At 39.1% G+C, this 13,505-nt stretch overlaps 1 protein-coding gene across 6 annotated transcripts in view; it reads right to left on the reverse strand.

Moving 5' to 3' along the window:
* Positions 1 to 13,505, reverse strand: part of ARHGEF12 (Rho guanine nucleotide exchange factor 12) — a 231,353-nt gene that overhangs the window by 15,838 nt on the left and 202,010 nt on the right. For all 6 annotated transcript variants that reach the window (XM_019663597.1, XM_019663594.1, XM_019663593.1 and 3 more), the window contains 2 exons: positions 12,720 to 12,797; positions 11,561 to 11,636 (listed from right to left, as the gene is read on the reverse strand). In XM_019663597.1, the coding sequence (XP_019519142.1) occupies positions 11,561 to 11,636; positions 12,720 to 12,797 (154 nt within the window). The remainder of the gene's footprint in view (positions 1 to 11,560; positions 11,637 to 12,719; positions 12,798 to 13,505) is intronic.

A 13,505-nucleotide genomic window follows, 5' to 3' on the forward strand; every position in this document is an offset into this window, starting at 1 on the left:
TGCCATGGGCTACCGTATGTAGCCAGCAGCCAGCGTGAGCGGCCAGCAGCCGCAGTGAGCAGCCGTCCAGAAGCCGGCGACTGATCTGCCTCGCCTTGGAAGAGCGCAATGATGGTGCCAAATTGGGCCAGTTAAGCAACGTCCTCCACAACTAGACTGAAGAACAAAACAACAGCAACTTGTCTGTTCCCCTTACCCCAATTCCCCACCGCTGTTCCCATCTCCCCAATTCCCCAATAAAAATCTTTAAAAAATAATAATAATAATTAAATGGCTAGAAACAAATTTAACCAAGGATGTACAAGACCTGCACTTGGAAAAGTAGAAGACATCAAAGGAAGAAATGGAAGAAAATGAAAATAAATGGAAGTATATAACTGTGCTCATACACAGGAAAAATTAACATGTTCATACGTTAAAATGTTCATACTACCCAAAGCAATCTACAGATTAAATGTACCCATATCAAATCATCAATTACATTTTTCACAGAACTAGAATAATCTTAAAATTTATATGGAACTACAAAGACCCCGAATAGCCAAAGCAATCTTGAGAAAAAAGAATAAAGTAGGAGGTATTACACTGCCTGATATCAAACTATACTGCTAAGGTGTAGTAATCAAAACAGCATGATACTGACATAAAAATAGACACATAATCAATGGAATAGAATAGAAAACCCATAAAGAAACTGAACCCTATCTGGTTAATTAATCAAAAGAGGCAAGAATACACAATGGAGTAAACAGTCCCAATAAGTGGTGTTGGGAAAACTGGACAGATACAAGCAATAAAATGAGACTAGACTACCTTCTTACACCATATACAAAAATAAACTCAAAATAGATGAAGGGCTTAAATAGAAGACCAGAAACCATAAAACTCCTAGAAGAAAACATACGCAGTAAACTCTCTGACACTGCTCTTCGTAATATTTCTTTTGATATATCTTCTCGGGCAAGGGAAACAACAGGGGAAATAAACAAATGAGACTACAGCAAACTACAAAGTTTTTGCAAAGCAAAGGAAACCATCAACAAAATGAAAAGACAACCTATGGAATGGGAGAAGATATTCACCAACAATATGTCTCATAAGGGGTTAACATCCAAAATTTATAGAGAACTCTACAACTCAAAACCAAAAAAATCAAACAATCCGAATAAAAACTGGTCAGAGGACCCGAATAGACATTTCTCAAAGAGGACATATAGATGACATATATGCCAATAGACGTATAAAAAGATGTCCAATGTCACTAATCATCCGAGAAATGCAAATTAAAACAACAATGAGACTATTAACTCACACCTGTCAGAATGGCATCATCAATAAATCAACAAACAAGTGCTGGTGAGGATGTGGAGAAAAGAAAGGGAACCCTCATGCACTGTTGATATTGCAAAGTAGTACAGCACTATGGAAAACAGTATGGAGGTTTTCCAAAATATTAAAAGTAGGACTACCATATGACCCAATAATTCCACATCTGGGTATTTCTCCGAAGAAATCCAAAACACTAATTCGAAAAAATATATGCATCCCTATGTTCACTGCAGCATTATTCACCATAGCCAAGATATGGAAGTAACCTAAGTGCCTATCAGTAGATGATGGGATAAAGAAGCTGTGGTACATACATACAATGGAATATTACTTCGCCAGAAAAAATTAATTAAATCTTACCGTTTGCGATAACATGGTTGGACTTAGAGAGTATTATGCTAAGTGAAATATTATAACTCAGAGAAAGACAAATACCATATGATCTCACTTATCTGTGGAATCTAAAAAACAAAATGAACAAACAAAACACAAAGAGACTCACAGATATAGAGAACAAACTGATGGATGCCATGTGGGAGGAGGGTTAGGGGGTTTGGTGAAATAGGTGAAGGGATTAAGAAGTACAAATTGGTAGTTACAAAATAGTCGTGGGACTGTAAGGTACAGCATGAGGAATATAGTCAATAATATTGTAATAACTATGTATAGTGCCAGCTGGGTACTAAAGTAATTGGGGTATCAGTTCATAAGTTATATAAATGTTTAACCACTATGTTGTACACTTGAAACTAATATAAACATCGAATGTCAACAGCAATTGAAAAATTAAAAATTTTTTAATTAAATATAATGAAAAATTTACTTATTTTCATTTTAAATAATTCATTTTTATTGTATTACACTGACGTGTCAGTCTGTGTCTGAGCAGAAATAAAAAACAATGGTTCCTCACCACAGATAATTTTAGATGTAATGGCCTAAAGAAAGCCTAGACTCGGCTTTTTCTGTATGACTTACTTCGCTTAGCATAATAATCTCAAGATCCATCCATGTTGTCACAAATGGCACTATTTCATCACTTCTAATGGCAGAATACTATTCCATTGTGTATATATTTCCACCACATCTTCTTTATCCAATCATCTAAAGAAGAACACTTTGGTTGTTTCCATGTCTTGGCAACCATAAATAGAGCTGCAATGAACATCGGAGCACATATATCTTTACGGATAAATGTTTTCAGGTTTTTTGGGTAGATACCCAGAAAAGGGATTGCTGGGTCATATAGAATGATATGAGTTTACTGATATGTGGTATATAAACCTGAAAACAACAAAAGAACAAGACAAACAAATGAAGAAACAAAAACTCATAGACACAGACAACAGTTCAGTGGTACCAGAAGGTAAGGGGGGAGGGGGATGGTAGATGAGGGTAAAGGGGATCAAATATATGGTGACAGAAAGAGAACTGACTCTGGGTGGTGAACACACAACGTAAGATACAGATGATGTATTACAAAATTGTATACCTGAAACCTATGTAACTTTACTAACAAATGTCACCCCAATAAATTTTAATTAAAAAAAAAAGATTGGGGGCAGAGCTAAGATGGCAGAATAGACGGGCGCTGTGCCAACTGCCTTCCAGGATCACACCAAAATTACAAATAATTTATACAACAGTCAACCTCGGAAGTCACCTGAACACCAGATGAACAGAATCTCTAAACTAAGGATTTAAAGAACAGGCCACATCGAGACTGGTAGGAGGAGTGGAGACGTGAGGCAGGCTGACTCCAGGGCCCAGAGAGAGGGTGAACCCTGCGAGGGACACCTCAGTGATGGAGAGGCTTCTTCTGTTAGCGGATGGGCCCTCCGGCCTCATGCCGGGCTCCCCAGCCCAGAGTTGCTTTCCTGGGAGGAGGAATTCCACACTAGCCAGCACTAAAACTTAGTGAGGACTCTCTTTGCTCAACTTGGTGGGGCGGTAGGTGGCTACAGACGCAGTCGCCCTCTTGTGGAGTCATCATACAGACTCGCTCGCTGGCAAGCACTCACCAGGTCACTGGCAGAAGCCCAGAAGCCTGCAGGGAAGGACTGAACTGAGCACCTTTGGCGCAGGAGCTGGATGTTTTAGGACCATTGCTCCCCCTGTGTGGAGCTTGCACACAAGTAGCATACAGGAGGGCGCCATTTTTTCAGGGTTGGGCCCTGCCACAGAGGGCCAGGTTCGGGACCGCAATGGTCTGCTAGACTTGGTCAGGCGTGCCTATGTGCGAGTGTATGCTGCCTTGGGTCCCCTCTCTCCCCACCGCTTGTGCTGCGTAGCTAGGGTAGCACCTGACTGTCCGGCACACTCCGATTCCGGCGACTGTTGGTTGAGACGCAGGTGAGTATGCGCGCTGCCTTGGGTCCCGGTGCTGCGCGCGGCTTGTTCTTTGGTGCCAGGAAGAGGCCTGCCTAATGGGCGCACAACTGCTCCAACAGTCTGTGGGTTGAGACTCAGGAGCACGCACGCGAGCTGCCTTGGGTACCCACTCTCTGCACTGCGTGTGCAGAGTTGCCAGGGTGGTGCCTAGCTGTCGGGCTGCTCTGCCTGATCTGCAGGCTGCTGACTGGGACAGGCTAAGATGGGGAGTTTTCCTGGGAGTGTTGGGCCGGGAGTTGCGTGCTGGCGCAATCTGGCCGGGGCATTCCTGGTGCGTTTGTGCAGGCTGGCTGCCGGTGCAGGAGCACATACTGCTCTGACTTGGTGGGGGCCACTGACCACACCCCATGGTGCCTGGGGAGCCTGCCCTGTACACCAAGAGCTGCGGTGCCAGGGGCACCTTGAGACCCTGGTGCCTGGCCTCCAACTCCACAAGCCACAGAAAGTTTCTGCAGCAGTGGATAGCCCGCTGCTACCTGTGGGGAGTTTTGGTGGTGAGCATGGTCCCAGAGCCCACAGCAGCCAATTGTGGGCAGTTCACTGCAAGCCTGGCACACAACACGTTGGGCCCTTCCATACAACACGGCTGGTGCTGATTTGCCCAGAGACTCTTTATTGCTGAGCAAGCAGCCTGCAGATTAAAGCCTGGGAGGTTGGGGGGGAAGGCTTTTTTTTTTTCCCTTTTCTTTCCTTGCTTTTTTTTCATCTTTTCTTTCTCTTTCATCTTTTTGTTCTTTTTTCTTTCATCTGTTTCCTTTTTGTTATTGTTGTTTCTCGGGTTTGTTTGTCAGGTTATTGCTTCGGTTACAGTTTTTCTGCCTTGTTCTGCTGTTTTTGTGTTTGTGTTTTGTCTCTTTTATATGGCTTTTGTTTCGCCTGTCTGATCATTGTTTATTGTGTTTTTGTGGGGATGTATTTGGTTTTTGGTGCTGTTGCTTTGCCTTGCTTTGTTTTTGTGTTTTATGAAGTGGACGTGGGCCTAGCACTGGTCCAGGACCTCAGATTACACTGAATTTGCAGAAATCACTGACCACAGCCTTTACCTACCTGTAACACCACCTTGCCCACCTATAGCTGCATTGCCAGGGGCACTCTGGGTGCCTGAGTGACTGGTCTCACCCCCACAAACTGTGGAAAAGCTTTTTGAGAACAGCAGGTAGGTTGCAGAACCCTGGGGTCCTTTTGGTGGTATTCAGTGACCACAAACCTGCATCACAGCCACTCGGGAGCAGCTTTTGGGAATTTGTGAGTGTGAGGTGGAGGCTGGCTATAGTGCCCTTGGGATGCTATACAAGGGGGTCACAGGCCAGGTGTTGGTGTAAGACCTGAATCTGCATTAACATCTTAAAAACCACCAATCACGTTTCGTAACTCACTTGAACTCGATCCTGCCCAGCTAGTGCTGCACTGCTGAAGACACCCTTAACAACAGGACAAATAGCCAGACACACGCTCCTAAAGAGCCTCTTTCCATAGTTGGTCCTTACGGGCAACTGACAGGTGGCAACAGGCCTAGGGGGTCCTAGGCCTTTAGCTACACTGCCTGAGGACCAATATTGGTGGTAGCCAGCTTCAGTTCACATAGAGACCATCCCCACATGACCCCAGGTCCAGCACGGGCAGCAGCCAACCATATAAAGCCTTGAGGCACCTACCAGGTAGCTATGGGCTGGTAACAGAAAGAGCTGAAACGGCTCTGAGTTGGAGCCCCACCCAAGAGACACCAGAAACGATACACCCAGGGGACAGTGTCAGACTAAACCAGAGTACTACCTGGTTGAACCTACAAGTGGCACTCTCAAAGGATAGTTTCCACAGGCACAAGAGCCCACAGTGACCAAGCCTCCTCTGAGGGGGTAAATCTCCACACAGCAACTCAGAGCCTGTGAACAGAGCTAATTCTCCCAGCTAATCTGCCTGAGGGTCAATCCTACCCTCTGACAATCCAAAGGCAACTGAAGAGCAACTTCAACAGCAACATCTCTGGAACACACAGGACAGATGAATAGGGAAACTGTGCAATTCGAATATAAAGAACACATACTACATAAAACCATCCAGCAATGACTGAGAGACATAGGTGATCTACCTAATACATTGAAATAATCCAGAGCAACAGCCACAATGAGGAAACAAAGAAACATGTCTCCCCAACAAAGATGAGAAGAAACCTCTAGAAATGGAACTAAGTGAAACAGAGGTATCCAACCTTTCAGAGACAGAATTTAGAACACTGACAAGAATGTTTAAGAAACTCAGTGAGAAGCTCAACAAAGAGACAGCAAACATAAAGAAGGATACACCAATCATAAAAGGTAACCAGTCAGAATTAAAAAATACAATAACTGAAATAAAGAGCACACTGGAAGGAGTTACCAGCAGATTAGATGAAGCATAGGACCGAATCAGCGATTTACACAAGTTAGCAAAAATCACCCAATTGGAACAAACACCCCCCCCCGAAAAAAAAGAATGAAACTAGTTTAAGAGACCTATGAGACAACATCAAGCACAACAACATTTGCATCACAGGAATTCCAGAAAAAGAGAAGGAGCAAGTGATCAAGAACATATTTGAAGAAATAAGAACCAAAAACTTCCCAAAACTGGTGAAGGAAATCAACATACATGCAACATACAGAAACTGCAGGCCAGAAGGGAGTGGCAGGAAATATTCCAAGTGATGAAAAACAAAGACCTACAACCAAGACTGCTCTACCCAGCAAGGCTATCACTTAAAATTGAAGGAGAGATAAAGAGTTTCTCAGAAAACAATAAGCTAAAGGAATTCATTACCGCCAACCCAGCATTGCAGGAAATGTTAAAAGGGCTTTTTAAAACAGAATTAAAGGGAAAACAAACTAACAAAGGAAGACCAGACATACGAATAACAAAATGGCAATAAACATGTACCTATCAATAATCACCTTAAATGTAGATGGGCTAAATGCTCTAATCAAAAGACATACAGTGCCTGAGTGGATAAGAAAACAGGACCCATGCATATACTCATCTCAGATCAAGAGATACACACAGGGGAGGCCAGGTGCCCCAGTAGGTTGGAGCACAAGCTCTGGGCAACAGTGTTGCCGGTCCAATTCCGACATGGGCCAGTGAGCTGCACCCTTTGCAACTAGATTGAAGACAACGACTTGGGATGAGCTGCTGCTGAGCTGCCGGTGGGCGGCCAGATAGCTCAGCTGGTTAGAGAGTGTGCTCTTAACAACAAGGCTGACAGTTAGACTCCCACATGGGATGCTGGGCTGGGCCCCCTCGCAACTAGATTGAAAGCGGCGACTGGACTTGGAGATGAGCTGTGCCCTCCACAACTAAGATGGTAGGACAACAACTTGATTTGGAGCTGATGGGTCCTGGAAAAAACACATTGTTCCTCAATAAACTTAAAAATTAAAAAAAAAAATACGCACACAGACTGAAAGTAAAGAGATGGAGTGAGATATTTCATACAAATGGAAATGAGAAAAAAGTAGGAGTACCAATATTTATTTAGGACAAAATGGACTTTAAAATGAAGACTACAATAAAAGACAAAGAAGGGCACTACATAATAATAAAGCATTTATACAACAAGAGGACATAATCCTAGTAAACATCTGTGTACCCAACATAAGAGCTCCTAAATATATAAAACAGTTTATGACTGACATAAAAGTCAGAGATGAACAGTAGCACTATTGTGGTAGGGGATTTCAACACCCCTTTGTCACCAATTGACAGATCCTCCAGACAGAAAATCAACACAGAAACACTGGCCTTAAATGACACTTTAGACCAGTTGGGTTTTTAATTGATATTTTTAGAGCATTTCATCCCAAAGCATCAGAATATACATTTTTCTCAAGTGCACATGGAACATTTTCCAAGGTAGACCACATGCTAAGCCACAGAACAAGTGTCAATAAATTTAAAAAGACTGAAATCATATCAAGCATCCTCTCTGAACACAATACTATGAAACTAGAAATAAGTTATAAGAAGAAATCCAGAAAACACACAAATACATGGAGGCTGAATAATATGTTACTAAATAGCGAGTGGGTCAATAACGAGATCAAGGAAGAAATCAAGATATATCGCGACAAACAAAAATGAAAACAAAACAGCCCCAAATCTATGGGATGCAGCAAAAGCAGTCCTAAGAGGAAAATTCACAGCAATGCAGGCCTATCTAAAGAAACAAGAAAAATCTCAACAGGCTATCTTTACACATAAGGGAACTGGAAAAAGAACAGCAAAACAAGCCCAAAGGGAGTACAAGGAAGGAAATAATGAAGAACAAAGCAGAAAAAAATGAAATAGAGACAAACAAAAAAAATACAAAAGATCAATGAAACCAAGACCTGGTTTTTTGAAAAGATAAACAAAATCGACAAACCCTTAGCCAGACTCACCAAGAAAAAGAGGGAGAGGATCCAAATTAGTAAAATTGGAAATGAAAGATGAGAAGTGACAACAGATACTACGGAAATACAGAAAAATTTAAGAAAATACCATGAGCAACTATATGCCAACAAATTTGACAATCTGGAAGAAATCGATAAATTTCTAAAAGCATACAATCTTCCAAGACTGAATCAAGAAGAAACAGAAACTGAACAGACTGATTACTACCAAAGAAATTGAATCAGTAATCAACAAGCTCCCAACAAAGAAAAGTCCTAGACCAGATGGTTCACAGGTGAATGTTACAAAACATTCAAAAAAGAATTAACACCTATGCTCCTCAAGCTTTTCCAAAAATACAGGATGGAAGGCTCCCAAGCACATTTTATGAGAGACTATTACTCTGATCCCAAAATCAGACAAAGACATTACAAAAAAAAGAAAACTATAGGCCGATATCACTAATGAACATAGATGCAAAAATTCTCAACAAAAGATTAGCAAACAGAATTCAGCAATACATTAAAAAGATCATACACCACGATCACATGGGATTCATTCCTGGTATGCAAGGTTGGTTCAATATCCACAAATCAGTTAGCGTGATACACCACATCAACAAAATGGAAATAAAAAATCATATGGTCATATCAATAGATGCAGAAAAAGCATTTGACAAAATCCAGCAGCCATTTATGATAAAAACTCTTAGCAAAGTGGGAATAGAGGGGTCATGTCTCAACATAATAAAGGCCATATATGATAAGCCCACAGCTAACATCGTACTCAATGGGGATAGGCAAAAACAAGACAAGCCTGCTCACTTTCACCACTTTTATTCAACATAGTTCTGGAAGTACTGGCCACAGCAATCAGACAAGAAAATGAAATAAAAGGCATCCAAATTGGAAACGAGGAGGTAAAACTGTCATTATATGCAGATGATACGCATGATACTCTATATGGATAATCCCAAAGACTGCATCAAAAAACCTATTAGAACTGATAAATGAATTCAGTAAAGTAGCAGGATACAAAATTAATATTCATAAATCAGTTGCATTTGTATACAACAATAATAAACTATCTGAAGAAGAAATCAAGAAATCAATCCCATTTACAATTGCTTCAAAAACAATAAAATACCTAGGAATAAATTTAACCAAAGAAGTAAAAGACCTGTACTCAGAAAATTATAAGACACTGAAGAGAGAAATCAAAGAAGATATAAATAAATGAAAATACATACCATGTCCATGGATAGGAAGAATTAATATAGTTAAAATCTCAATACTACCTGAGACAATGTATAGATTCAATGCAATTCCTATCAAACTACCAATGACATTATTCTCAGAAATACAACATAATCCTAAAATTTATATGGACCCATAAAAGACCCCGAATAGCCACGGTAATCTGGAGAAATAAGAACAAATTCAGAGGTATCATGCTACCTGAAATCAAATGATACTACAAGGCTATAATAATCAACACAGTATGGTACTGGCATAAAAACAGACATGTAGTTCAATGGAATAGAGAGCCCAGAAATAAACCCATCCATATACGGTCATTTAACCTATGACAATGGAAGCAAAAATTTACATTGGGGTAAAGATAGTCTATTTAATAAATGGTGCTGGGAAAACTGACTGACGTGCAAAAAAATGAAACTGGACCAACTCCTTATACTATATACAAGAACAAATTCAAAATATATTAAATACTTAAACATAAGATCTGAAATCATAAAACTCCTAGAAGAAAATATAGGGAGTAAACTGGCAGACATTACCCTGAGTAATGTATTTACTGATATTTCCCCTCGGGCAAGAAAAGTAAAAGAAAAAACAAACATATGGGATTACATCAAACTTAAAAGTTTTTACACAGCAAAGAAAACCATCAATAAAACAAAAAGGCAGCCTACTGAATGGGAGAAGATATTTGTCAATGATATATCTGATAAGGGGTTAATATCCAAAATTTATAAAACACTCATTCAACTCAACACCAAAAAAAACAAAGAATTCAATTAAAAACTACACAGAGCATATGAAGAGACATTGCTTTAAAGAGGACATACAGTTGGCCAACAAACATATGAAAAAGTGCTCAGCCTCCCTAATCATTAGAGAAATGCAAATAAAAACCACAATGAGATACCACCTCACTCCGGTCAGAATGGCTATCATCAACAAATAAGACACAACAAGTACTGGCGTGGTTGTGGAGAAAAGGGAACCCTGGTGCACTGTTGGTGGGATTGCAGATTGGTGCAGCTGCTATGGAAATCAGTATGGAGGTATCTCAAAAAAACTGGAAAAGAAACTACCATATTCCACTCTTAGGTATCTATCCAGAGAAACCCAACACGCTAATTAAAAAAAATATATGCACTCCTATATTTGCTGCCACGCTGTTTACAATAGCCAAGACTTGGAAACAACTGAAATGCCTGGTAAGAAACTGTAGTACATTTATACAACGGAGTATTACTCAGCTATAAAGAAGACTGAAATCTTATCATTTGCAACGATACGGATGGACCTAGAGAACATTACGCTAAATAAGTCAGTTGGAGAAGGACAAATACCATATGATCTCACTTACATGTGGAATCTAAAGAACTGAATAAATGAGCAAAGTAAACAGAAATAATCTCAGAGATATAGAGGAAAAACTGATGGTTGCTAGATGGGAAGGGGGTGAGGACGAGGGAGAGGGGACTAGAAGGGATTAGACAGCATAAATTGGTAACTACAGTATTGCCACAGGGATATGAAACACAGTTTGGGGAGTATAATCAATAATGTTGTAAATATTTTATAGGGTGTCAGATGGGCCCATGTCTTGTTAGGGAGACCACTCCATGGATGCTGTAGATGCCTGACCACTGCACTGTATACCTGAAGCTGAATAACACTGTATGTCAATTATAACTGAATATATACATAGTCACAGGATATGGAGTATAGTATAGGGAATAGTCAATGGAATTGTAATAAATATATACAATGTCAGAGGGGCAATAAATTGGGGGAGAGGGGATATCACTTTGTGAGGGGTGAAATGTATAACTATTACACTTTTTTGTACACCTGAAACTAAATAATAATAAAAAATAAATAAATAAATACATAAATAAATAAATAAATAAATAAAAAAGAAAACCCAGGCTCATTCAAACACAAGAATGATGGGGATAGGACTGAACTGTGAGAAAGTTTTCTGCTTCATCATAAATAAATATTTTACAAATTTCACATATAAGAAAACCACATAAGCATATCTTCTGTAAATGCATAAATAACACTAAGTAGTATTGCTATCTGCTGTAATTGAAAATTGCGAATGTTCTCTCTTCCTATAGAAACTTTCCTATTCTTTTCCTTTCTCCACTCTCCCCCAAATTGACAGACATTAGACTTACCAATAGTTTTATCTCTATTCACCTTCCAAACCAATGGCCCTTCATGAATCATCTTCCTTTTTGTCAAATCCAAATTCTGCCAAAATAAAAGGAATTATATACAAATTATTTCCAAGCACTTACTTAGTAAGGTAATATTCCATATATAGTCTCCTTTCAAGAAATTCTTATTCACTTTTATTATTGACATCTGTCAACTACTGACAATGGAATAAGGACTACATTAAAGTAAGCTGCATAGAATTTTCTCAAAAGGAAAAGGTATCTTGAAAAACATTCAGAAGTATTGTCTTCTAAATCTAACTCTAAATAGATGACAATAGCTTATGAAAATAAAGTTGAAAACATTCAGCCGCTAGTATTTCAACCCACTGTCCTATAAATAACTTGATGAGGATAATGCATAGCTTATTTTTAAGAGGCCTCTGGGTTCCAGGCTCTAGTTCCAAAGAAACTTCTAAGGAATAGCACTTATGAAAAATCCAGGTAGTACTCAGGCTTGCTCTAAATATTAATAACTTAGTAAGAGAATCACTGTTTAGTACAACTAGTTCTAGAAAAGCCTCATTCTCTGGATGGGACTAAGCACAGTAGCATGCTTTTTGATAAGCTGTTATATATCACATAAAAGTCTATTTTAACAACTACCAAATACATCTGCCAAAATAATCACCTAGTGAAACAGTACAAGAAAGGTTTATTAAAATCCTAAGCAGTTACTTAACAGGAAAGCCTCATGTATAAGAAATGACAATAAATATTTTACTATAATTTCTGTGATGGTTTCAATTTTTATGCTTCTGAAGAGCTTTACCAAAAAATAATTGTTACCTTGCTCTACTCAATAATCTGGCAAGTTCCCATAGTAAACAGCCCTTACTCTTGCTCAAACTATACAACACAATAAAACTAAACTTTATAATGTTCCGTAGTCTCCTGCAAATTCTGATCACAAAAGTTACAGCCTCACACAAAATACTCCTCTCATGAAAAACTAAAGTAATCTTCACACAGAAGAAAAATTTAAAACAAAGAATAGAATCATAAATATACACACTCCATAACTCCTTTAGGTGATGTACATTTCTATTGAGATGTTAATTACCTGCCTAGTCTTAGTCAATTTTATTTTTTAAATTATTATTAGGCCATCTCTCACCCTGAGCTCTTCAACATTTGGGTACTCTGACAACTTCAGATTGGAGGTATCAAGGCGACGCTGATAATCTTCTAAGCGCTGAAAATTAGACAGGATGGTGCAAGGTTACTGCTTTGGATATCAATGACCTCCCTATTCCCAAATCAAATGGACATTTTTTACCTACATTTTATTGAGCTCTCTGCAATATTAGTCAAAACTGACAACTCACTCTTTCTTAAAACACTCCTTTCCCTTGACTTTGAAAACTCTCCTCGTTTTCATCTTACCTCTTTGGCTGTTCTTTCACAATCTTTTCAAACTCATTGGCCTCTAACTAGCTTGTATTTATTTTCTGAATATGTAAATCATGTACATGGTACAAAATTCACAAGGTAATGCAAGGCACTCAATAAATATAAAAAGTAAGTCTCCCTCCAAACCTGTTCTGCCTTCCCACTCCCAATTTTCTCTAAAGAAATACCCATTTCTTGGATAGCCTATGAGAAAAAGTCTAAGCAAATAGAATACGTCGTTTGTGTACGCTTGTCTCTGTGCATTTTATGTATGTATATCCTAATATATTCCTATATGTATTACTTATTTAAATGGTAACATAATATGTTCATATACACATTTTTCTGTATATGTGTGTCGCTCATCAATATATCTTGGAGATTGTTCCACATGAGCACATATAGAGATAGCTGTCTCATATTTTTAATGGCTGCATGGTATGCACTCTGTGAATGAACTAAAGTTATTTAAGTACACCTTACTGATGGACATGTACGTTATTTCAAATCA

Source organism: Hipposideros armiger, unplaced genomic scaffold, assembly GCF_001890085.2.
Source record: "Hipposideros armiger isolate ML-2016 unplaced genomic scaffold, ASM189008v1 scaffold_396, whole genome shotgun sequence".
Lineage (NCBI taxonomy): Eukaryota > Metazoa > Chordata > Mammalia > Chiroptera > Hipposideridae > Hipposideros > Hipposideros armiger.